The sequence below is a fragment of the Pristis pectinata genome, chromosome 2, assembly GCF_009764475.1.
Source record: "Pristis pectinata isolate sPriPec2 chromosome 2, sPriPec2.1.pri, whole genome shotgun sequence".
Taxonomy (NCBI): Eukaryota; Metazoa; Chordata; class Chondrichthyes; order Rhinopristiformes; family Pristidae; genus Pristis; species Pristis pectinata.
The window spans coordinates 145,049,619-145,075,537 of NC_067406.1; the positions used below are offsets into that span (position 1 = coordinate 145,049,619).

General features: G+C 43.4%; 1 protein-coding gene across 1 annotated transcript in view; it reads left to right on the forward strand.

Moving 5' to 3' along the window:
• The window catches only part of slc49a3 (solute carrier family 49 member 3), a 53,300-nt gene extending 35,529 nt beyond the window's left edge, over window positions 1-17,771 (forward strand). The window contains exons 9-10 of the mRNA XM_052034787.1: window positions 3,378-3,487; window positions 13,540-17,771. Of these exons, the coding sequence (XP_051890747.1) occupies window positions 3,378-3,487; window positions 13,540-13,679 (250 nt within the window). The 3' untranslated portion in view covers window positions 13,680-17,771. The remainder of the gene's footprint in view (window positions 1-3,377; window positions 3,488-13,539) is intronic.
• The last annotated feature ends 8,148 nt before the right edge of the window (window positions 17,772-25,919 follow it).

Sequence of the window (25,919 nt, forward strand, 5' to 3'; positions counted from 1 at the left end):
CTCTTGTGAGACATCATGCTTCACATTTAGCCAACCTGGAAAACACCCATTTATGCCTACTCTGTTTGCTGTTAGCCAGCCACTCTTCTATCCACACTAATGTTACTACCTACATCATGAGCTTTTATTTACTGCAATAATCTTGATGTGGTGCCCTCACAAATACTCTCTGGAAATTTGGTATGGTATCTTCATTAGTTCTCCTTTATACACTTTACATCTTACTTTAAAGTTGTGGATAGTGAGGACGGTTGCCCCAGGCTGCAGCAGGGCATAGAATGGGTGGAAAGTTGGGCAGAGCGTTGGCAGGTGGAATTTAATCACGATAACTGCAAGGTGACGCATTTTGGGAAATGAAATAAGGGTAGGGAATACACACAAAATGGTAGGGAGCCAAGGACATTGGAATTCAAGGCCATAGTTCCCTGAAAGTGACAACACAGAAAGGGTGGTGAAGAAGGCATAGGCCGGGGCATAGAATATCAAAGTTGGGATGTTATGTTATAACTTTACAAAAAATGGATTAGTTCTCACTTGGAGTAGTATGTACATTTCTGGTTGACATACTGTAGAAAGGTTATGGTTGACTTAAGAGTGCAGAGAAATTCACTGGGATGTTGCCAGGATTGGAGGACTTCAGTCATGGGGAGAGATTAGGTTGTCTGTGTTAGTTTTCCCTAGAGCGAAGGAGGCTGAGGGTTGACCTGATAGAGATTAGAAAATTATAAGAGATGTAGATGGGGAGATGATCAGAATTGTTTTCCCGAGGTAGGGGTCTCAAAATCAAGAGGACTTAGTTGAAGGGTGAGAGGAGGAGTTTTCAAGGGGATTTGAGGGGAAAGTTTTAGTGTTTGATATCTGGATCTCACTGCTGGAAGAAGTGGTGGAATCAGATACAATCACTACATTTAAGAAACTTTTACACAGGCACTTGAATAGGTGAGGCATTGAAGAATACAGTCCCAATGCGGGCAAATGGGATCGTGTAGATGGACAAAAGGGTTGGCCTGGACATGGTGGGCCAAAGGGCCTTGTCCTGTGCTGTATGACTCTGACTGTGACTTTGTACCTTCAGTACATTGGTCAAATGTGATGTCTTTCACAAACTCATGTTGACTTTGCACGATTACATTAATTTTTTTTCTTCTAAATGCCCTGCTATAACTTTTTATAACAGCTTCTGATATTTTACCAATGACGGATGTAGTTTCTTGCTCTGATTCCCTCGGATTTTGCTCTTTTCTACTTTAGTGGAGCTGTGCGCCTGCTCTGGGGCTGTTCAGTGGAGCTGTGCGCCTGCTCTGGGGCTCCTGTTCATCTTTCTCAGGCTTGGTTTTCAGTTTAAAATATAAAAGAAAATGCTGGCAACAGTCTGCAGATCAAAAAGCACCTGTGTAAAGAAATGGTCAGTGCTTCAGGTCAAAGACCTGATTCTATTTCTCTTTCCACAGATGCTGCCTGACATGAGAGTTTCCAACATTTTCTGTTATTATTACAGATTTCTAGCATCTGCAAATTTTCTTTCTATGATTTTTCGGTTTGCCTTGTTTGCTCTGTCCTTTTAAATTATTTCCATTTTTAATGAGCTTCACTTAAAATGACCAAACCTTTGATTCAGTAATTTGTAGTGTGGCATCCTAGAACGTAGAGTTCAGAAGGAAACAAGTCCTTCAGCCCAACTTTTCCATTCCATTCCATTTAAGCTAACTCCATATGACTACATTTGGCCTATATTCTGTATTATAATTAAACCCGGTGGAGGGGTTGCAGGTAAGTGGGGGTGGTTTGCAGGGAAAAGGAAGAAAACCAACTACGTTCTTCCAGTTATCAATTCACTAACTAGTTTCTTATGGGAAATGTAATTGTTATCCAGCATTTCATTGCAGATTGCATTATCATCTTTGTGATAAATACGAAAAAGACCAGAAAGTCATACAGCAAAGAAACAGGTCCTTCAACCCAACTGGTCTGTGCTGGCCAAGATTCCCACCTAAGTTAGTACCATTTGCATTCACCCTATATATACCCCTCATGATCTTGTGCACCTCCATAAGATCATCTCTAATTCTCCTACACTCCAGTGAATAAAGTCATTGTGGCAGATGGAGCTCAGTTCAGAAAAGTGTGAAGTGAAACACTTTGGAAAATCGAACTTGAACTTGAAGGCAGAATACAAGGTTAATGGCAGGACTCTTAGCAGTGTGGAGGAACGGAGGGATCTTGGGGTCCACGTCCATAGATCCCTCAAGGTTGCCGCGCAGGTCGATAGGGTTGTTAAGAAGGTGCATGGTGTGTTGGCCTTCACTAGTTGGGGTATTGAGTTCAAGAGATGCGAGGTGATGTTACAGCTCTATAGAACACTGGTTAGACCACACTGGGAGTATTGTGTTCAGTTCTGGTTGCCCCATCATAGGAAGGATGTGGAAGCTTTAGAAAGGGTGCAGAGGAGATTTACCAGGGTGCTACCTGGATTAGAGAACATGTCTAATGAGGAAAGGTTGGGCGAGCTAGGGCTTTTCTCTTTGGAGTGACGCAGGATGAGAGGCTTGATAGAGGTGTATAAGATTATGAGAGGCATAGACAAAGTGGACAGTCAGCACGTTTTTCCCAGGGTGGCAATGGCCAATACTAGAGGACATCTGTTGAAAGTTTAGGGGAGATATCCGAGGTAGACTCTTACATGGAGTAGTGGGTGCCTGGAATGCACTGCAGGGATGGTGCTAGAGGCTGATACAATAGGGACATTTAAAAGACTTAGATGGGCACACAGATGTAAGAGAAATGGAGGGTTATGTGCTCTGTAGATGGAGGGTTAGCTTGATCGTGGAGTAGGTTTATATAGGTTGGTACAACATCGTGGGCCGAAGGACTGGACTGTGCTGTACTGTACTTTTCTATGTCACAACCTGCTCAACCGCTCTCCATAACTCAGACCCTCGAGTCCCAGCAACCCTCATAAATCTCCTCTGCACTCTTTCCAGCTTGATGGCATCTTTCCTGTAACAGGGTGACCAAAACTGAACACACTATTCCAAATGCGGCCTCACCAACGTCTGGTAAAAGTCTGGGAATTGACAGACCTGAGACTTATGTTGGATTAGCCTCAAATTTATGCTAATTTATTATATTCAGAATAAAATCATATAAAATGATCATATAAAACAAACCAGCAGAATGGAGATTTGTTGCTGGATTCAAGTTTCTTTCAGTTAAGAGTCAATTCGCCCAGTCCCAGCAATTAATGACACTGTGCTTAGCTATGGTGTTTCACCTGTAGAATAGAATTTTCAAATACCTTAATGCTGTCTTCCATTTGTGAACAAGTATCTGATTGCAGTGCCACACAGAGTCTAATCTCTCTGCCTTTCATCTTACAGGCAGCTCCAGGGAGCTTTAATTATTCTCCTTTTGCCCGCACTCGCTCAGCCAGTGACCGGCGATGGTTCTGCGTGTCAAATTGGAGTAGGAGCAACACTTGATTGGACAAGTTAGTGCATCTTCTGCCTCTTACTCAAGAACCCAAAGATAATTTATTTAGAGCAGAGGTCTTTTCCAACTTTATTTAACCAGCAAATGAGTTCATACAAGTGAATAGAGAGCTTGTGGTTGAAATGTAGGTAATGGCCTGGGTCTTCCACTCAATGGCAAAGGGCTTGTGCTAACTGAAAGTTCAAAGAAACTTGTCAATAAAGCCTTGGCATGGAATTCTCCTTGTTAGCATGTACTTTCTGTAGCAACCAACCTAAGATGATACCATCAGGTTGGCTGAGCAACTAATCACGTTGCAAAATTCGAATCAACAGCAATGTTAAATATTTACAAAGAGCCAGGTATAGAAATTTAAATACTAAAATTTTATTTTGAAATGTTCAGGAATATTGAATTATTTTTCAATGGAAATAATCTAATAGGGTCATAGAATACAACGGCACAGGAACAGGCCCTTTACCCCATCTAGTCTATGCTGACCTGATCTTCTGCCTAGTCCCATCTACCTGCTTCTGGACCATATCCTTCCAAACTCCTCCCATCCATGTACCTATCCAAACCTCTCTTAAATGTTACCGTTGAACCCACAGCTACCACTTCTAGCACTCGTTACACACTCGCACCACCCTCTGAGTGAAGTAGTTCCCTCTCAGATTCCCCTTAAATATTTCACCTTTCACCCTAAACCTATGTCCTCTAGCTCTAGTCTCACCCAACCTGAGGGGAAAAAGCCTGCATGCATTCACCCTATCTATACCCCTCATAATTTTGTATACCTCTATGAGATCTCCCCTCATTCTCCTGCGCTCCAGGGAATATAATCCTAACCTATTCAACCTTTCCCAATAACTCAGATCCTCAAGTCCCGGCAACATCCTTGTAAATTTTCTCTGCACTCTTTCAAGCTATTGATATATTTCCTGTAGGTAAGTGATCAGAACTGCAGACAATACTCCAAATTCGGCCTCACCAATGTCTTGTACAACTTCATCGTAACATCCCAACTCCTGTACTCAATATCCTGATTTATGAAGGCCAATGTGCCAAAAGCTCTCTTTACGATCCTACCTACCCATGATGCCATTTTCAAGGAACTATGAATATGTATTCCCAGGTCCCTTTGTTCTACTGCACACCTCAGAGCCCTACCATTCACTGTACAAGTCTTGCCTTGGTTTGTCCTCCCAAAGTGCAACACCTCACACTTGTCTGCATTAAATTCCATCTGCCATTTCTCAGCCCATTTTCCCAGCTGGTCAAAATCATGCTGCAAGCTTTGATAGCCTTCCTCGCTGTTCACTATGCCCCCAATCTTGGTGTCATCCACAAATTTGCTGATCCAGTTTACCACATTATCCAAATCATTAATGAGATGTATCTAAGTTATTTATTAGTCACATGTACATCAATACACACAGTGAAATGCATCTTCTTGCGTTACTGAGAACGTGCTGGGGGCAGCCACTCTTCCGGCGCCAACATAGCATGCCCACAGCTCCTGACTTGTATGTTTTTTGGAATGTGGGAGGAAACTAGAGCACCCTGAGGAAACCCACACAGACATGGGGAGAACGTACAAACTCCTTAGACAGTGGCGGGAATTGAACCCAGGTCGCTGGCACTGTAATAGCGTTACACTAACCGCTACACTTACCCTAGATGATGAACAACAACGGATCCAGCATTGATCCCTGCAGCACACTAGTCACAGGCCTCCAGTCAGAGAGACAACCATCTGCTATCACTCTCTGGCTTCTGCTAAACCAATGTTGAATCCAATTGGCTACTTCATCCTGAATGCCGAGTGACTTAACCTTCTGGACCAGCTCCCATGCGGGACTTTCTCAAAGGCCTCACTAAAGTCCATTGTAGACATCGTCTGCTGCCTTTTCCTCGTCGACCTTCTTGGTAACTCCTCAAAAAAACTCTAGATTGGTTAGACATGACCTTCCATAATCTGGATACGGTCCATGACCTCACTACTCTTTTGCCTCAGTTCTATAGTCTATGCAATGATGAGATAATTTTGGGGGCTGGAGGTTAGGCAGTAATTATGTCTTTTGTGCTTAAAATCTGAAGTTGCACCTTGCAACAGTTCCAGTATTTCAGTATTGAGATTCATAGACTTCATAGAGTAATACAGCACGGAAACAGGCCCTTCAGCACAACTTGTCCATGCCAGCAAAGACGCCCCATCCAAGCTAGTCCCATTTGCCCACATTTGGCCCATATCCCTCTAACTTTTCCAATCCATGTACCTGTCTAACTGTCTTTTAAATGTTGTTATTGTACCAGCCTTAACCACTTCCTCTACCCTTGTGTTTATCAAAAAAAAAGTTGCCTCAAGTTCCGATTAAATGTTACCCTCTCTCCTTAAACCTATGCCCCTTGATTCCAGGCTCTAGTTATGAGTTCTTCCTCAATATGCTTATAAAATCTCTCCTCTGCCAGAGTTATCTCGTGCCCCCTTTTTGCCTTCCTGATTTCTTCTTGAGTACACTCCTGCATCCCCTGTACTCCTCCAGGGATTGCCTTGATCCCAGCTGTCTGTACCTGACCCATGCCTGCTTTTTCCTGGCCAGGTCTCTATCCCTCGACATCTAGGGTTCCCTACTCCTACCAGCCTTGTCCTTCACTCTGACGGGAACATGCAGACCTTGAGCTTTCACTCCCTACTCCAATCAACCTTTGCAAACTTCTGTCTCATACCATCAAAATTCATCTTGCCCCAATTTAAAATTTGAACCTGTGGACCATTTCTGTCCCACTTCATAACTAGTTTAAAACTGATAGAACTATGGTCACTGGTCCAAAGTGCTCCTCAACTGTCACCTCAGTCACTTGGCCCACCCTATTACCCATGAGTAGATCAAGCTTTGCCCTCTCCCTGGTAGGGGCCCTCTATATATTGCCCAAGGAAACTTTCCTGAATGCACTTAACAAATTCCACTCCATCTAAGCCCCTAACAGTGTGGCAGTCCCAGTCTATGTTAGGAAAGTTAAAATCCCCTACTATGACAACCCTATTATTCCTTGCAACTCTGCACAATCTCCCTGCATATTTGTTCCTCTAATTCCCGTTGTCTATTTGGGGGCCTATAGTACAATCCCAACAATGTGATCATTCCCTTATTTCTCAGCTCCACCCATTAAGCCTCACTGGTGATCCTTCAGTAATTTTATCTCTGACTACTGCTGAGACATTCCCCTTAATCAAAAATGCAACTCACCCTCCTCTTTCCCGCCTCTACCCCGGAACATTAAGCTGCCAGTCCTGACCCTCCCTTAGCCATGTTTCCACAATGGCTATAATATCCCAGTCCCATGTAGCTATCCAAGCCCTAAATTCATCTGCCTTGCCTGTCAGACCTCTCACATGGAAATAATGCAATTTACTATCCAATGGGTTTTCCTCACTCCCTGCCATTCTCCTGCCTGTCAGGCCTATTCAACTTGCTGTCACTGACTTCTGCATCACTTTCCAGCCTCTCATTTGCATCCCTGATGCTTGGGATCCGCTACCTGCCAAAGTAGTTTAATCGCCTCCTGGTAGCACCAGCATATCTGCCTGCATGGATATTGGTCCCGCTCCAGTTCAGGTGTAATCCGTCCCTTTTGTGAAGGTCACCTCTGTCCCAATGGTCCAAAAATCTGAATCCCTGCCCCCTCCACCAATTTTCAGCCATGCATTCATTTGCCATATCCTCCTCTTTCTCCGTAAATTGCAGTTCATGCTGGCCTCTCATTCAGTGTTGATATCACCTCACCACTGCAACAGTGCACCTGGTGGAAGAACAAGGAATTTTTGGATCTTTCCATTTAACTTTGTATGTGCTGACTTGAGTATGTTGGCTCTTTCTCATTAAATCGTTAAAAGTAAACTTGGACAGCAATTATTTACTAACTTTGAGATTCTAATTAGAATAACCTAAATTTAAACATTGGAGAACTGATTTAAAGAATTGAATCTGAATTGGTTTATTACTGTCACTTGTACAAGGTACATTGAAAAACTTGTCTTTCATACCTTTCATACAGATCAATTCATTACACAAGTGCATTGAGTTAGTACAGAGCAAAACAATACAGAATGCAGAATAGTGCACAACTACAGAGTGCAGTGCAGGTAGACAATAATGTGCAAGATCATAACAAGGTAGATTGAGGTCAAGGGTCCATATTATCGTACTTGGGAACCGTTTAGTAGTCTTATAACCGTGGGATAGAAGCTGTACTTGAGCCTGGTGTTACATGCTTTCAGGCTTTTGGCATCTTCTGCCTGATGGGAGGAGGGGAGAAGAGAGAATGCCTGTGGTGGGTGGGGTCTTTGATTATTCTAGCTGCTTTATTGAGGCAGTGAGAAGAAACTGCAGAGAGTTGTACTGAGCTTGTGTCCACATCACAGAAACCAGCCTCCCCATGGATGTGATGTGGACACAGCTCAGTACAACTCTCTGCAGTTTCTTGCGGTCATGGGCAGAGCAATTGCCATACCAATTGTGATGCATCCAGACAAGATGCTTTCTATGGTGCATCAATTAAAAATTGCATCGCCCCCCCCCCCTTCCTGAAGTCGATGACCAGCTCTTTTGTTTTGCTGACATTGAGGGAAAGGTTATTATCATGACACCATTCCACTAAGCTCTCTATCCTCCTTCCTGTACTCTGACTCATTGTTATTTGAGATACTGCCCACTACATTGGTATCATCTGCAAAGTTGTAAATGGAGTTAGAGCTGAATCTGCCAATCAGTCATGAGTGTATAGGGAGTAGAGTAGGGGGCTGAGGACGTAGCTTTGTGGGGCACCAGTGTTGAGAATAATTATATTGGAGGTTGTTGCTGCCTATCCTCACTGATTGCAGTCTGTTGGTCAGAAAATCAAGGATCCAGTTGCAGAGGGAGGTGTTGGAGCTTGCTTGGAATTATAGTATTGAAGGCAGAGCTGTAGTCAATAAACAATAGGCTAACGTAGGTGTCTTTACTGTCCAGATGCTTCAGAGCTGAGTGAAGGGCCAGGGAGATGGTGTCCACTGTAGACCTGTTTCAGCGGTAGGCGAACCACATGGGTCAAGGTTTTCTGGGAGGCTGGAGTTAATGTGTGCCATGACCAGCCTCTCGAAGCACTTCATGATGGTGGATGTCAGAGCTACTGGGCGGTAGTCATTAAGGCATGTTACCTTGTTTTTTCTTGGGTATTGGGATGATAGTGGTCTTAAAACAGGTGGGAACTTCAGATTGAAGTAGGAAGAGGCTAAAAATGTCTGCAAATACCCACGCCAGCTAATCTACACAGCCAGGGACACCATCCAGGCCAGATGCTTTCTGTGGGTTCACTCTCCAGAAGACTGATCTTACAACCTCAACAGTGGCTATGGGTTCAGGTGTATTGGAGGCTGTTAAGGTGGGTGGTGACAAATCAATCCCCTTCTGTTCAAAACGTGCATAGAATGCGTTAAGCTCATCAGGAAGGGATGTGCTATTGTTGACTATGCTGCCCGACTTAGTTTTGTAGTCCATTATAGCATGTAAGCCCTGCCACAAATGACGACTGGTTTGGGACTCTATTTTGGACTGGTATTGTCTCTTGGCACCTCTGGCTTTATGGAGGTCGTATCTCGATTTCTTGTAAAGGTCAGGGTCACCTGATTGGAATGCAGCAGTCCTCGACTTCACTAGGGAGTGGATCTCCTGGTTCCATAAAAAAAACTGTAGAACCATAGAAAAATACAGCACAGTACAGGCCCTTCTGCCCACCGTGTTGTGCTGACCTTTTAAACCATGCCTAAGACTATCTAACCCCTTCCTCCCACATATCCCCCTATTTTAAATTCCTCCATATGCTTATCTAACAATCTCTTGAACTTGACCAATGTACCATGGTTCATCCATGGTTTCCAGTTTGGGAACACCTGGATTGTCCCCTTTGGTACACAGTCCTCAACATACTTGCTGATAAAGTCTGTGATGGTGGTGACATACTCATCTGGGCTGGCAGCTGAGTCTTTGAACATGGACCAGTCCACTGACTTAAAGCAGTCGCGTAGAAGCTCATCCATTTTGTCAGACCAGCACTGTACAACTTTCTGTACTGGATCCTTTGGTTTCAGTTTCTGTTTGTATGCAGGGAGAAGGAGCGCAGCCTGATGGTCAGATTTACGAAAGTGAGGGTGAGGGGTGGCTCGGAAGGCATCCTTGGTTGTATAGCAATGGTCAAGAGTGTTTGGGCTCCTGGTGGGACAGGAGACGTGCTGGTGGTACTTAGGTAACACACTCTTGAAGTTGGCCTGGTTGAAGTCACTGGCAATGATGAAAAGAGTTTTGGTATCTCGTTCTGTGGCTGTTGACCAGAGTATAGTTCATTTTGAGTGCAGGCTTCACAACCGTCTGGGGTGGGATGTAGATTGCTGTCAGGATAGCTAAGGTGAACTCCTTTGGCAGGTAGTATGGGCGGCACTTCACCATTAGATATCCCAAGCTGGGTGAGCAGGAACTCGCCAGGACTGTCACGTCCAAGCACCACGAGGTGTGATTAGGAAGCAGACCTCTCTGCCTCTAACTTTGTCCGGGGATGTCGTGCAGTCCATCTGGTGAATTGAGAAGCTCTCAGGTTATATGGTGCAGTCAGGTGAAGCAGGGTTAAGGTTGGGGTTAGAGGCATAAGTGAATAGCAAATTGCCATACCAGTGGAGATGTACCAAGGGTTTCAACATTAGTTAATTCATTAATGAGAAATAGAACAGGGATACGTACAACTTCCCCGATTCTATCACTCACCTGGACACACAAGACAATTTATGGTGTCCAATTAACCTACTGACCTGCATGTCCTTGGGATGTAGAAGGAAACTGGAGCACCCCAAGGAAACTGGAGCACCCCAAGGAAACCCACTTGATTACAGGGGAGAACATGCAAACTCCACCCAGACGTCAGTATTGAACCTGAGTCTGTGGAGCTATGAGGCAGTGGCTCCATGAGCTGTGCTACCCTGTTCTATATCCTCCCTTTTATATGTGGATTTTTTTCACCATTTATGGGATTTTAGTGACCTCTTCTGTGAAAGTTAATAAAATATATTCAATATGTTCCTGCCATTTTGTTACTTGTTAATTATCTCTTTCATCAGGCAAGGGACTGTTTACCTGCTCCCTACTTTTTCATGTTCTGTAGCACTCCTGTTTATTTCTAGCAGGCTTTCTCTAATAATCTATGTATATCATCAATTATATCAACCACACAAACTGACCTCAAATATAAAGAAACAATGAAATTTCTTTGTTTAATAATTAAAAACAGGAAATCCTGAAATTACTCAGCAGGTCAGACAGCAACTATGGAGAGAGAGTTGAGTTATGTTACAGATTCTACTTTTAGAAGTAGGGAAAATAACACAAGCATGTTTTCAGTTGTGGAGAAGTGGGAGGGGTGGAGAGAACAAAGCAATGTCTCACAGGCGGAGAACAAGTGAAACTGGACAGGAAGGTTTGTAAGTCACAATTGACCTGTGTGGTGGAGGTGTAAATAGAAACTGGAAAATGATGCTGGAACTGAGATACAGCACAGCGGTTACTGGATACAGTTGCTGTGAATACTGGAAGCACATGCTGGTGAGTTAAGTGTCAACGAAGAGCAAAAACGAGTTAGTTTAACAGGTTGATGGAGAGACAAGACTTGAATCTGTAGCAAAAAAACAAGCTGTTGGAGGAATTCAGCAAGTCGAGCAACATCTGCGGAGGTGAAGGGACAGTCAACGTTTGGGGACATGACCTTGTAGGTTGATGACCTTGGTCAGTTCTGATATAAATAAGAGCGACAGGATATTTGAAATTATTGAATTCGATGTTGAGTGCCAGAGGAGGGTGAATTGATTAATTGGATCCATGCTTGGCTTGGTGATAGGCGAAGGGTTGTGGTGGAAGGATGCCTGTCTGATTGGAAGTCTGTGACTCATGGTGTACTGCAGGCATTGGTGCTGGGATCCTTGTGTATGTGAAATACATTTAGGATTTGGATGTGAATGTAGGATGTATGATTAGTAAGTCTATGGATGACACAAAAGTTGGTGGTGTACACAGCAAGGAAGGTTGTCTCAGGCTACAGCATGTTATTGATCATTTGGGAGTTTGGGTGGTGTGTTGGCAGATGAAATTTAGTCCCTACAAAGTGCGAGGTGTTGAATTCTGAGAAGTGAAATAGGGGTAGGATATGTACAGTAAATGATATGGGGGGTGGGGGGGGGGAAGAAATACTCGTTTTCCTTCTGAACCTCTTCCTCCCTATTTTGTAGACTTGTGGACAGTGTAGAGGGCTGACAAAGGTTATAGCAGAATATAGATCAGTTGCAGATATGGACAAAGAAATGACAGATGGAGTTTAAATCTGAGCAAGTGTGAGGTGTTGTACTTTGGGAGGTCAAATGCAAGGGAAAAGTATACAGTTAATGGCATGACCCTGAACAGCAGAGGGATCCTGAGCTCCAAGTCCATAGCTCACGGAAAATGGCAATGCAGGTGGATAAGGTGGTAAAGGCAGTGTATGGATGTTTGCCTTCATTGGAGGGAAGTTGAGTATAAGGGTAGTAAAGTTGCAATGTACAAAACTTTGGTTAGATCACATTTGGAGTATTGTGTGAAATTCTGGTCACCCCATTATAGGAAGGATGTGGAGGCTTTGGAAAGGGTGCAGAAGAACAGGATGTTGCCTGTATTAGAAGGTATGAGCTATAAGGAGAGGTTGGACAAATGGGTTGTTTTCTCTGGAGCGTTGAAAGCTGAGGGGAGACCTGATAGAAGTTTATAAGGTTATGAGAGGCACAGATAGGGTAGACAGTCAGAATCTTTTCCCAGGGTAGAAATGTCAAATGCTAGAGGGCATGCAATTAAGGCGAGAGTGGGAAAGTTTAAAGGAGATGTGCAGAGCAAGTTTTCTAACACTTAGTGGGTGGAAGCAGATAGGATAATGGTATTTAAGATGCTGTTAGACACATGAAATGGAGGGATATGGATCATGTGCAGGCAGAAGAGATTTGATTTAATTCAGCATCATGTTCAGCACAGATGTTGTGGGCCGAAGGGCCTGTTCCTGTGCTCTACTGTTCTGTGTTTAAACCTATGCCCTCTGGTTTTGGATATTTTTGTAAATGGAAAAATTTACTACTGTCTAGCCCTCATAATTTTGAATACCTCTATCAGGTCACTCTCAGCCTCCTGTGCTCCATGGAAAACAAACACAGCCCATCCAGTCTCTCCTCATAACTGAGACACCCCATCCCAGGCAACTATCCCACTGTTATCAGACTCTTGATCTGACCTATCGTACCCTAAAAGATGAACTCTTGATCTCCCAGTCTACCTTGTTGTGGCCCTTACACTTTATTTGTCTACCTGCATTGCACTTTCCCTGTAACTGTATATTCTGCATTTTGTTTTCCTTTTTACTAAGTCAATGTACTTGTGTATAGAATGATTTGTCTGGATGGCACACAGACAAAAGGTTTTCACTGTATCTGTCTCGGTACATGTGACAATAATAAACCAATTACCGATTCTGGTGAATATCCTCTGCACCCTCCAGAGCAGTCGCATCCTTCCTATACCATGGTGACCAAAACTGCACACAATATTCCAGCTGTGGCCTCACCAATGTTTTATAAAGCTGGAATATAACTTCCCTGCTCTTGTATCCTATGCCCAGCTAATCAAGCCTGACAGCCCGTCCACCTGCTATACCACCCTGTCCATCTGTGCTTCCACCTTCAGAGATCTTTAGACATGTACACCAAGGTCTTTCTGTTCTTCAGTACCCAGGCCCTACTATTCATCGTGTGTCCCACCATTATTTGACCTCCCACAATACATCACCTGCACTTCCATTGTTCTGCCCGACGTAGCTCAGGCTGTTGAGTGTGAATTGCAAGCTGAGAGGTTCTCAGTTGCCAGAAGTTCAATGCTGCTGCTACTCCCTTCTTTGCAGGATGTAAGGCTTTTTAATTGTGTAATCAGCAGCAATTTACTGTAGATAATACTTTGATTATTATTTTTCTTTTAATAGTTCCAACGTTGGTGATGGCTGCTCTCTGTAGTTTGGAGGCTTGCTGCTTTGCACTCTTCTTCCATACAGAGTACAAGCGAGTCAGTGCTGAGGACTATGGGGAAGAGTCTTCCCTGCTTGATGGAGGTGCAACTGAATGATTGCATGTTTACCGGGACCATCCATTTCCAGGAGGCCAGTGGAGTAATTATTTTGAGGCGTTTTTATAGAGGTGTGTTTGTAAATAATATTGAACTGATTTTTATGGACTGTGGACACTGAAGAACACTATAATTCCCAATCAATGTATGTTTGGCCCAGGTAATTTTTATCTTTGATTTTTCTAATTTGCTCTTTTTAACGTATTTTCATATGTCTATTTTTTAAATGTACAGGGTATTGCAATTAAGCCAGATTTTATTTCTCTTAATATTTGAAAGTACCATTTGGTTGTTGGGAAGGTGAGTGAGAATCACCTTTGTTCACAATGGTTATAGTTGGTCATTAGTTTGTAATCTGGCTGAGGATACTGCAACTCACAAAAGTGCCTGGTGTGCACCAGGTGAATCTTCTGTGTTAAAAATGATTCCTGCACATTCATGAAAAACTTTTAATAACAAAGCACCAACTCCAAGAGGCCTTAATGGCATAATCGTGAAAAGTAGTGAGTTGGTCTTTGGAAACATGCACACAAATTAACAAGAGCCTCACTCTGATAAAGCCCCAGAATGTCCTGTAACATGCAGGGTGCAAAGGGGAGAGGAGTTGTTCTAACTAGTGTTAAACCTGGCACACAGAGTGAGCACAAACTTGGGGCTCTCTCTGTGTAGAAGTGAGGATTGGTTGGATGTTGAAGTAGAACAGGGCTGGATTCCTTCAATAGAAGTATTATATTGAATACAGTCACTGAAAAATGATTGGGCAAGAGGTGGAAGGAGCCAGGAAAAATAGTTCACTGCCTCTCACTTGAGGACACTACAAAATGTTTTACAAAGAAGAAAATACTGAGGAATTTGAAAATACAAAAAAATAACGGGAAAAACTGGAAACAGTGAGGAGTCAAGCAGAAAGTGGGGAGGGAAGAGAGTAAGAGGTTTTCTTCATTGATTTGTAAATTAGCTTTGAATTCATTGCTCATACTTTAGCATCTACATTGAAGTAATGGGAGATTGGAAATATCAGCTGGGCTAATATTTAGTTCTGAGTCAGAGGGCTGTGGCTTCAAACATCACTCCAGATTCATGGGTGGAGAATGAAATGATCTTGGGGATGGGATGGGAATTTTAAAGCCCTGCATTACTTGTGATGTTTGCAGGATTACTCAACAGCTCCCACCAAAACCAGATGGATATTTCATTGCTGTTTGTAAAAATTGCAACATTCTAAGATGGAAGCAACTGCATGTGTAAATAGTGTATCATTTGTGCACTTTATTCATGGTTCTGTAGAAAGACACATTCTTTAAAAGGTTGTGGATTAGTTTGAGGCTTTCATTGAATGCTGGAGAATAAAAACCATTGAGGTAACTCGAAGTTTTTTGGATATAATTCTGGAAAGTTTGATACTTGGATAGAGAATTAAATAAGTACTGAAGGAAAGAGAAGTTCTGGGCTGTATCGGTGGATGTCCCAAGCCACAAGGCAAGAGGCGTTGCTGGCTCTGGTTATTGTGGAACAACATTGTTCAAGTGGAGCAAGTGTCTTTGGGGAGCATTTAGACAACGGGGATCTTTGTATCATAAAGTTTGGTTCAACCATGGAAAAGGGTAACAAGCAATCTAAAGTAGAAATACTTAATTGGAAGTGTGCCATTTTAAGTGGATTGAAATCTGGGCCAAAGGGCCTGTTCCTGTGCTATACTCTTCTATGTTCTAAAATTGATCTGGCCGGGGTAAATTGGAACCAAAGATTGGCAAACACTAATTTGCCAATGATGGACCTCTTAGGAAATGATCAGGGTATTGTCTAGCCTATATTCTGACCAAGGGAAAAGGTGTAAAAACTGAACCCAGGAGGTAACTGAAGCAGAGAAATGTATGGAAGATGGCAGGTTGCTAGCACAGAACACAATTGGCCAAATGTGGGACAATTGGAAAGGAAGTATATAATAGAATTGAGTCAAAAAGAAAACAAGAGCATTGACAGCTAATTTTAAAAGAAAATGGTCTTCTGTAGTAAATGCTAAATAGAACGAGGAGGTTTGGAAGTATTTAGGTTACAAAAAAGATACCTGCTTATGAAAGCAGAGGTACTAAATGAATAATTTCCACAATTTATTGAGGAAGGGATGCTGCTAGAATTGTAGTGAAAGAGACAGTTGTGACGGTGGAAAGACCAGAATCGACAGGGGTTGCTGGACTGATGTCCTGTTGATACTGAGCCCACACAGGTTGCATCCTAATGGAATCCTAGAGTTATACAGCACAGAGAAATGCTTGGGTACAAAATTAAAACCCAGCCCAAGCCTGAAATTGTGTTTTTATTGATTCTTGAATCCAACATTCATATTCCGGTGTGGTTGAGCTTGGGTTGGATAGACTAGAGATCCTGAGGGAAGAAAGTGTCGAAACTATGGAAGTATTGGCCACAGTCTTCCCTTCGCTCCATGGTGGATGGTGCTAGAGATCTGTTGTACCTTTTCTTCAAACATTGGCTGTAAGGTTAAACTAACAGTTGGGTTTTTGAAGGGTGACGAGGATTGATGAGAGTACTGATGAGAGTATTGTATTTGATGTTGTGTATATGGATTTTTAGAAGGATTTGATAAGCTACGTAAGATTTTCACAAATTTGAATTGAGCTGTTCTGTAGCTTTGTCAAACTTGGGCTACTGGTCTCAAATTTGTATCTTACTGGAGCTCCACAGCAGTCTTTATCTGGGAGTGCCCGTTGCATTAAGGTCTTTATGCTGAAACCCCTGTGTAATTGGAAGGTGTGAGGGAGTACTTGAAATCTCTTCAGGGAACTTCATGTGAGGTTTAATATGTAGTTTAAGGTAAGATAAGATATCTTAGTCAAATGTACATGGAAACAGTGAAATGCATCATTTTGAGTGTTCTGGGGGCAGCCCGCAAGTGTGGCCACGCTTCCGGCACCAACATACACAGCACGCCTGTCTTTTCACTGTCATTGAAGCTTTTTTTCACCCGTTGCACTTTTTACAACGAATGATTGTAGGAATGGCAAATATGTCTCAGATGATTTAAAGAATTAGCCCAACCTCGATTTACTATCATGTGCTCACCAAGCTCCTTGTAGGTGGTAATTTTTAGGAAGATCATTTATTTAATCCCATCTAGACTTCAGGTTTTCCTTTGAGGCTGTTCTGTATTCCTCGCCCTTCATTGTGTTTAGCTGTTGATTTAAGTATTGATTAGAGTTTCATGTTCCATTTTCACCGGGGTGGCATGGTGCAGTATGGAAAATGCACAGAATAATAAGGATTTGTTTCTCATTCCCATTTCTATCTGAAATTATTTTGGATAGTGGCTAAAATTTTTTAAGAATTGCATTAGATTACATGACAATGTTTCTGTGAGATCAATTTAGCTGTCTGTTCCCCTCCCTTCTGATGAATGTTGAGGCTGCCTGTCCTGTCTCTCCAGTAAATGGTGCAGTAGCATTACTTCAACATGCTGTCTTCACCTTGTGTGCTGCACATTTCTTACACTGTGTCCCTGCTCTATAGAAACTGGTTTGGTTGCAACTTGGTACATTGCTACGTAGGAAGGATGTAGGAAAGCTTGTGATCCTGGCAATGAGGGACCTTGGTTATGTGGATAGCCTGGAGAAGTTGGGGTTGTTTTCTACAGAGCAGAGGATGCTGAAAGGGGAGTTGATAAGTGTTTAAGAACCTTCAGGATTCTAGGCAACATTTATGTAAAATGTGTCCACTGGCAGAAGGATCAAGAGCCAGGAGTGAGCTGGAATAAAATCACTTAGCAATAGACATCTGGCATTGACTGTCTGAAAGAAGGATGGCAGATTAAATCAATTTTTGAAGGAGAATTGGGTATAGCAGCTGGAAATAAGCTGTTAGAAATGTGGGCAGAGAAATAGCAGATGGAGTTTAATCCAGACAAGTGTCAAGTGTTGACTTTCGAAGGTCAAATGTAAGGGGAAAGTATACAGTGAATGGCAGGATCCTTGGGAACTGTACAGAGGGATCTTGGGCTCCAAGTCATAATTCCCTGAAAGTAACAACATAAGTAGACAGGCTGGTAATTATTAACTCCCCTTTCAGCATCATCTGCTCTGTGGAAAACAACCAGCTTCTCAGGCTATCCACATAACCAAGGTCCCTCGTATCCCCAACATCACAATCTTTCCTACATCCTTCCTATGTTCAAGGCATTCATACAGGCAGGGAATGGAAGGATAAGGACCATGTGCATCATGTTCGGCGCAGACATCGTGAGCCGAAGGGCCTGTTCCTGTGCTGTTACTGTCCGCATACCTGAGAGACAGAAATTGTGGGGCCACGGAGAAGTGTGGTCAGGGTTGCATTAGTCTTGCAGAGAATTATCTTAGGTTTGGTAGACTGGCCTTCTGTGTTTACTGATTCTGTAAAGGAAGCTTTGTGTTTCATCCAGTTGGTATGTATTTAATCAACATCTGAAGCCCTACTTCCTGCCCATCTAGGGGTGCTATAGAACTCTGCAAACGTTTACAATAAAATTTAATTATAGGAATAATAACTGGAAGCATGAAATTGGGGAATGTTGGACCAGCCATGATCCCATTGAATGACTGGCCAGGTCAAGGGGCGACAGACCTTCGCCTGTTAGTCTTGTGAACTGTGACCCACTCATTCTGGAAGTCTTCCAATTTGAGTGGGTCCAGTGGAAGAAGTTATTAGAGCAAAGCTTATAAACTGCATAGTTCTAGTTCAGTCAGTTTCAGATCTGGCCTGTACCTGCATTCCTCCATCCTTGCACCTGAACTTTCTGGTCTTGGCTCTGTAACTAACTCTGCCCAAAGGGAAGTGTGAACTCTCCTGGAAAAACAGGAACAGAAGTGGATATGGATTCTCCAGTAACTTGGAGACACTTGACCCTAACATAGAACTTTGAAATAGCATGGTGGTACTTTGCTCTGCAGCAGTTTAGAATGGAAGATCTTTTATGGAGGTTGAGTTTTGATATTAACTGATGCATTAGTGCCTTACTCTTGTCTTAGTCCTTGTTGATTTATATTGAACTCTGCAGGAAACCCCATTTTTCCCATAACGCACATCTTGTAATGACATCCCAGCTTATCTTTGCAGTTCTGTTTAATGATTAAACAAAATTTAACACCTTTAAATACAAATTATTGTAAAAAAAAATCTGTGGGGGGTAGTGTGTTTGGTTTGTGTTCAGCAGTGATGAATAGTGGGTTATTTGATGGGCCATGTCAATCTCTGATCCTAAAACTGGTGCTTTTTCTGAGAGCTTTGATCTTTTTTGCTTAAGGAAAGCATTGAGATTCCTGGCAGACACGAGATTCTGCAGATGCTGGAATCTGGAGCAACACAAAGTGCTGGAGGAAACTCAGCAGATCAGGCAACATCTGTGGAGGGAAATAAACAGTCAATGTTTTGGGTTGAGACCCAGCATCAGGACTAATCATCCCAGGGATTCCTAGCAGCATGGTTTAACAAGAATGTGGAGTGCTTGCTCAAGTAGTTACTGTTGTTCATGGTGCAATGTCTCAGGACATTGTTCCCTGAGAAAACTACTGTGTGGAGTTAAAGAAACTACTGGAAACTATGTTCATTGAGCATTTGCAGCTGCTTCCATTCCATCGACATAGCAGTTGGCAAGTATGTGAGCTAGCAAATAGTTTATTACTAATTCCCTTCAATCCCACATCTTGAGCACCTCACTAAATAAAAACCTAAGAGAAAGGGGCAGATTGGGAGCTTTTTACATGGTTTGGTAAGATTGTGGGCCATCACTCTAAGCTCTCCCTTCATTTTGAAATTCTTCATTATGCTGCTAGAGGTATATATTTGGCATAGGTACAAGCATTCTGACATGGCCTCTGTGGTGAAGGAATTTTCTACATCAGTGAGTGGCATTGACACCAGGTTTCCACATTCAGAGAGATCACAGCAGGACAAGGAGGTCCTGACCATTGGACCTTCAGAGACCTGTCATTCTAACTTCCCTTCTCTACCAATGGGACGTGACTTTCTTTTGCCCACTTCGTTTTGTTGACAGCCACCTTGAAATTCTAATTGTTGATTAGAAGAAAATAAACTTGCCAAATATTTAATATTCCTGCTTCTGTTTCTTGTGGAAACACAGTTGGGCAGGGCAGTAGGTGAGGCACAGGTTGAGCTTTGATCTTACTGAATGGCTGAGATGGCTCAATGGGCTGGTACAGCCTCTCCTTGTTGTTCTAATGCCGAGTTTCCTGGGCTTATGTATCTAGTGAATCAATGTTTGTCTTTGGAGAATGTTGTCGCCAGCACCAAATGTGTGCAAGTAGATTGTTCGCTGGCTCCATACAACCCCACATATGACGTCAGTGGAACACATTGTGCCTTACAGGTAATGTGTGCACTCTTTGTCTTGTGGCTCATTTGCTTAGAAATTTGCTCCTAGTTGGTATTCATCATCCTTAACCCCAAGACACTGCCTAATTTCAGGTTGAAGACCCTTCATCTATTCCAACCTTACTTTGTTTCTATTTCAGATTTCCAGCATCTACATTCATTTTCTAATTTCCTGACTGTTTTTAAGTGATTAGTGCTTCCCTTGTGTACACAGTGCACAGGGATACAGCTGGTCTGAGGAAGCAAGCTTTATTGAATGCTTGCTGCTCTTTAAGTGTGTGTGTGTATGGTATGTGAACATGTAATATGCTGTAAGAATCACTAACACTGCCTTCAAATCAACACTAGTTTGGATTTTAAAATCTCAGGCTGCTATGGTTATGCATAGATTCCACTCAATTATAAAGCAAGTCATTTCAAAGGTATTTTCCAAACTGGCTCCCTTGCCTTAATTTGTTCAGCTGATACTGACATTGGCTTTATGTGAAAGAGTCGTGTGGCTTCCTGGCGGAGTTCCATTTTATTTTTCACCTGTCGTCATTCCCTGCGTGGGGTTTCCACTTCCAGTAAAGTTCACAGATATTAGTCGCTGCATCTCACTTGAGTGAACACTCACGGGGCAGGGTTATTCAACTGTGGAACTCTGCACAAAATGAATCTTGATCGGAGGCCTCTCTCGGACTAGTCAGCACTGTTTGGAGACCAAATCTTGCACACTGTGAATCACAGCTTTTCATGTACAGATAATGCTATATACTCTTCAAAATGGTGATGGGCTGCCAATTATTGTGCCAGCTCAGTTTGGGGAATGGTATGAGGTGATTATGGTGAAGTTCAATTCAGAATGAGCTGGCATCTGAGTAAAGGCAGAGAATGTAAACCATTCAGTCTTCATCTGTGGAGAACTGATCCTGGTGTAAATAACCATATGTTGTATTTTATTACATTAATGAATAAAATATTAACAGAAGTTTGCTGCTAACTTTATTTTAGATTTGTACATAGCTGACCATTTCTGAAGAAAAACAAGTTATTGTAGAGTTGAAGACCCACGTTTCTTTTTTTAAATAGCTGCCTAACACTGTCTGAATCTGCATCAATCCCTTGTGCAGGAGAATCAGTTGGGTATTCCATACAGCAGCCATCATCTTGATTTATTTGGAGATTTAGTGTCGGTGAATGTCTTTTATATTCCCGATATTCTGACAATTGGACCTCTGGGAGACTGGCATGGATTTTTTAACTTGTTATTGAAGTGCATCTTGCAGCTTCCCAGTCGTATCATCTGCTGCACATCAAAAATGTTAAGCTTGATTTGGTCCTTGGAATTGGAAAAGCTCAGCTCCATTGCTATAATCTTGCAGTGTGGATCCAGAACTGGCTGGCCCACAGAAGACAAAGAGTGGTTGTTGAGGGGTCGTATTCTGAGTGGAGGTCGGTGACCAGTGGTGTACCTCAGGGATCTGTACTGGGACCCTTACTATTTGTGATTTTTATAAATGACCTGGATGAGGGAAGTGGAGGGGTGGCTTAGTAAGTTTGTGGATGACACAAAGGTTGGGGGTATTGTGGATAGTTTGGAGGGCTGTCAGAGGGTGCAGAGTTGGGCTGAGAAGTGGCAGATGGAGTTCAACCCAGATAAGTGTGAAGTGGTTCATTTTGGTAGGTCAAATATGTTGGTGGAATATATCTTAATGGTAGGACTCTTGGCAGTGTGGAGGGTCAGAGGGATCTTGGGGTCCGAGTCCATAGGACGCTCAAAGCGGCTGCGCATGTTGATTCTGTGGTTAAGAAGGCATATGGTGTATTGTCCTTCATCAATCGGGGAATTGAATTTAGGAGCCGTGAGGTATTGTTGCAGCTATATAGGTCCCTGGTCAGACCCCACTTGGAGTACTGTGCTCAGTTCTGGTCACCTCACTACAGGAAAGATGTGGAGGCCATAGAGAGGGTGCAGAGGAGATTTACAAGGATGCTGTCTGGGATGCGGAGCAGGTTGAGGGAACTCTGCCTTTTCACCTTGGAGAGACAGAGGATGAGGGGGGACCTGATAGTGGTGTATAAGATGATGAGAGGTATTGATAGGGTAGATAGTCAGAGGCTTTTCCCCAGGGCTGAATTGATGGCCACAAGAGGACATAGGTTTAAGGTGCTGGGGAGTAGATATAGAGATGTCAGGGGTAAGCTTTTTACTCAGAGAGTGGTGAGTGTGTGAAATGGGCTGCCGGAAATTGTGGTTGAGGCTGATACGTTAGGGTCTTTCAAGAGTCTGTTAGATCGGTAATGGAGCTGAGTAAAATAGAGGGCTATGGGTAAGCCTAGTAATTTCTAGGGTAGGGACATGTTCGGCACAGCTTTGTGGGCCGAGGGGCCTGAATTGTGCTGTAATTGTTCTGTTTTATAACTGGGCAATATTGTCCTGTCTGGGCAAATGTTCCAGAAGATCTAGGCACACTGACTGAAAGTGATCACAGGCAGAACAAGGTTAGTGAAAATTAATTGGTAGAGAAACCAATCTATGAGCTCACCACTTGGCCTTCTTTGCTCCAGGAAAAACAATCCCAGCCTTTCCAGTCTCTCTTTATAACTCGAGCCCTCCAATCCCAGCAACATCCTTCTGAATCTTTTCTGCCCCCTCTCCAGCTTAATTGCCTCCTTCCTATAGTACGGTGACCAGAACTGCACACAGAGTGCCAGGTGTGCTGACTTGTACAATTGTAACATTACATCCCAACTTCTGCATTCACTGCTCTGACCAATGAAAGCACGCATGCCAAACACTGCCTTCACCACCACATCCACCTATGTTTCTACTTTTAGGGAATTTTGTGCTTGCACCTAAAGGTTTCTCTCTGTTCTACAACACTGTCCAGGGCCCTGTCATTTACAAGTAATAAGATTAGAGTATGTGGGATAGTGGCATTATACTGGTGGATGGAGGATTGGTTTTTGACTAGAAAATGGAAATAACTGGGTAGTTTTCGGTTGAAGTTGTGAGCCCTTCCTAAACCTGTATCAGATTCAGTAAATCCAAATTTACTGTGGAACAAAGCCAGGTGGCAGTGTTGACGATGAGGAGGAACAGGAGCAGAGCAGCCTGGTCAGGCTGACTTCCGCAAATTCAATCACAGATCATCCTTTACCTCGGCCATTTGCCAGTACAATCTCCATATCCCTCTATCTCCTTAATATCCAGAAATCTTGTGAGCGGCTTTGCATGAAATTGACCCACCTGGGGTAGAGAATTCCATAAATTCACCACCATGAGAGAAGGTGGGATGTTTGAAGCAAGGAGAATGTAGTTTGTGACCCTAGTTCAAGACTCCGCGGAGAAGTAACATCCTTCTGCCCCCCATTCAGATCTGTATATAAAAAAAATTCTACAGAGTCCAATGAGATTTCTGAAATGTAGAGGATGCCGGATTAATTTATTCAATATTTTCCCAGGTAGTGACTTTGCATTGCCGAAACAAACTGCAGGTCCCCCCACCCCCACCCCTTACAAACGCCTGACCAGTGTACAGCCTGAACGTTTATCCTGCTCTAAGACCAATCTAACCATGCCAATCAAAGATGCCTCCCGAGCTGCCCCTCGTCCTCACTTTGGGAAATCTGACCACCAGGCTGTGCTCCTTCTCCCTACATACAAACAGAAACTGAAACGGGAGGATCCGGTACGGAGAGTCGTGCAGTGCTGGTCTGAGGAAACAGATGAGCTCCTACGTGACTGCTTTGAGACAATGGACTGGTCCATGTTCAAAGAATCAGCTGCCAGCCTTAACAAGTATGTCACCACCATCACGGACTTTATCAGCAAGTGTGTGGAGGACTGTGTACAAAAGAAGACAATACGGGTGTTCCCAAACAGAAAACCATGGATGAACCGGGAGATCCACTCCCTACTGAAGGAGAGGACTGCTGCACACAAATCTGGTGATCCTGATCTGTACAAGAAATTGAGATATGACCTTTGGAAAGCTATCAGGAATGCCAAGAGGCAATACCGACTCAAAATGGAGTCCCTGACCAGCCGTCAGTTATGGCAGGGCTTACATGCCATAACAGGCTACAAGACAAAGTTGGGCTGCATAGCTAACAACAGCGCATCCCTTCCTGATGAACTTAACGCATTCTATGCATGTTTTGAACAAAAGTAAGTGGATTGTCACCATCTGCCCTGACAGCCACCAATGCAGCTGAACCTGTGATTACAGTGCAGGACGTAAGATCAGTCTTCCGGAGAGTGAACACGAGGAAAGCACCTGGCCCAGATGGTGTCCCGGGCCGTGTGCTCATCAGCTGGCAGAAGTATTTGCGGACATATTCAACCTCTCCCTGCTTCAGTCTCAGGTGCCCACCTGTTTTAAGAAGACCACTATCATCCCGGTACTGAAGAAATGCAAGGTAACATGCCTCAATGACTAACGACCAGTGGATCTGACATCCACCACCATGAAGTGCTCTGAGAGGTTGGTCATGGCACGCATCAACTCCAGCCTCCCAGGCAACCTGGACCCATTGCAATTCGCCTATCGCTGAAACAGGTCTACAGCGGATGCCATCTCCCTGGCCCTTCACTCAGCTCTGGAGCATCTGGACAGTAAAGACACCTATGTTAGCCTATTGTTTATTGACTACAGCTCTGCCTTCAATATAATAATCCCAAGCAAGCTTGTCACCAAACTCCAAGACCTAGGACTCAACACCTCCCTCTGTAACTGGATCCTTGACTTTCTAACAAACAGACTGCAATCAGTTAAGATAAGCAGCAATACCTCCGGCATGATTATTCTCAACACTGGTGCCCCACAAGGCTGCGTCCTCAGCCCTCTACTCCCTATACACTCATGACTGTGTGGTCAGATTCTGCTCTAACTCCATCTACAAGTTTGCAGATGATACCACCATTGTAAGCCATATTCTCAAACAGCGATAAGTCGGAGTACAGGAAGGAGCTAGAGAGCTTAGTGGAATGGTGTCATGACAACAATCTTTCCCTCAATGTCAACAAAAGAGCTGGTCATTGACTTCAGGAAAGGGGGCAGTGTACATGCACCTGTCTACATCGATGGTGCTGAGGTCGAGAGGGTTGAGTGCTTCAAGTTCCTGGGAGTGAACATCACCAATAGTCTGTCCTGGTCAAATCACATAGATGCCACAGCCAAGAAAGCTCACCAGCGCCTCTACTTCCTCAGGAGGCTAAAGAAATTTGGTTTGTCCCCTTTGACTGTCACCAACTTTTACCGATGCACCATAGAAAGCATCCTATCCCTCACTTCCTATACTATCCTGGGATATATCCCATCTGGCCCTGGGGATTTGTCTATCCTAATGTTTTCCAAAGGCTCCAGCACATCTCCCAACTTATCAGCCAGTTTTATGCTGTCCTCACAAACGTCAAGGTCTCTCTAGCATGTGAATACTGAAGCAAAATATACATTAAGGACCTCGCCTACCTACTCTGATTCCAGGCACATGCTTCCTCCTCTATCCCTAATTGGCCCTACCTTCACTCTAGTCATCCTCCTCTTCTTCACATATGAGTAGAACGTCTTTGGGTTTTCCTTAATCCTACTCGCCAAGGTCTTCTCATGCCCCCTTCTAGCTCTCCTGTCCATTTTTAAGCTCCTTCCTGGCTATCTTGTAACTCTCTAGAGTCCTGTCTGATCCTTGCTTCCTGAACCTATTTCTTCCTCTTCACTAGATATTCCACATCTCTCGTCAACCATGGTTCCTTCACCCTACCATCGTTTTCCTGCCTCAATGGGACAAACCTATCCGGAACCCCATGCAAATGATCTCTGAACAACCTCCACATTTCCATTGTGCATTTCCCCCGAGTACATCTGCTCCCAATTTACA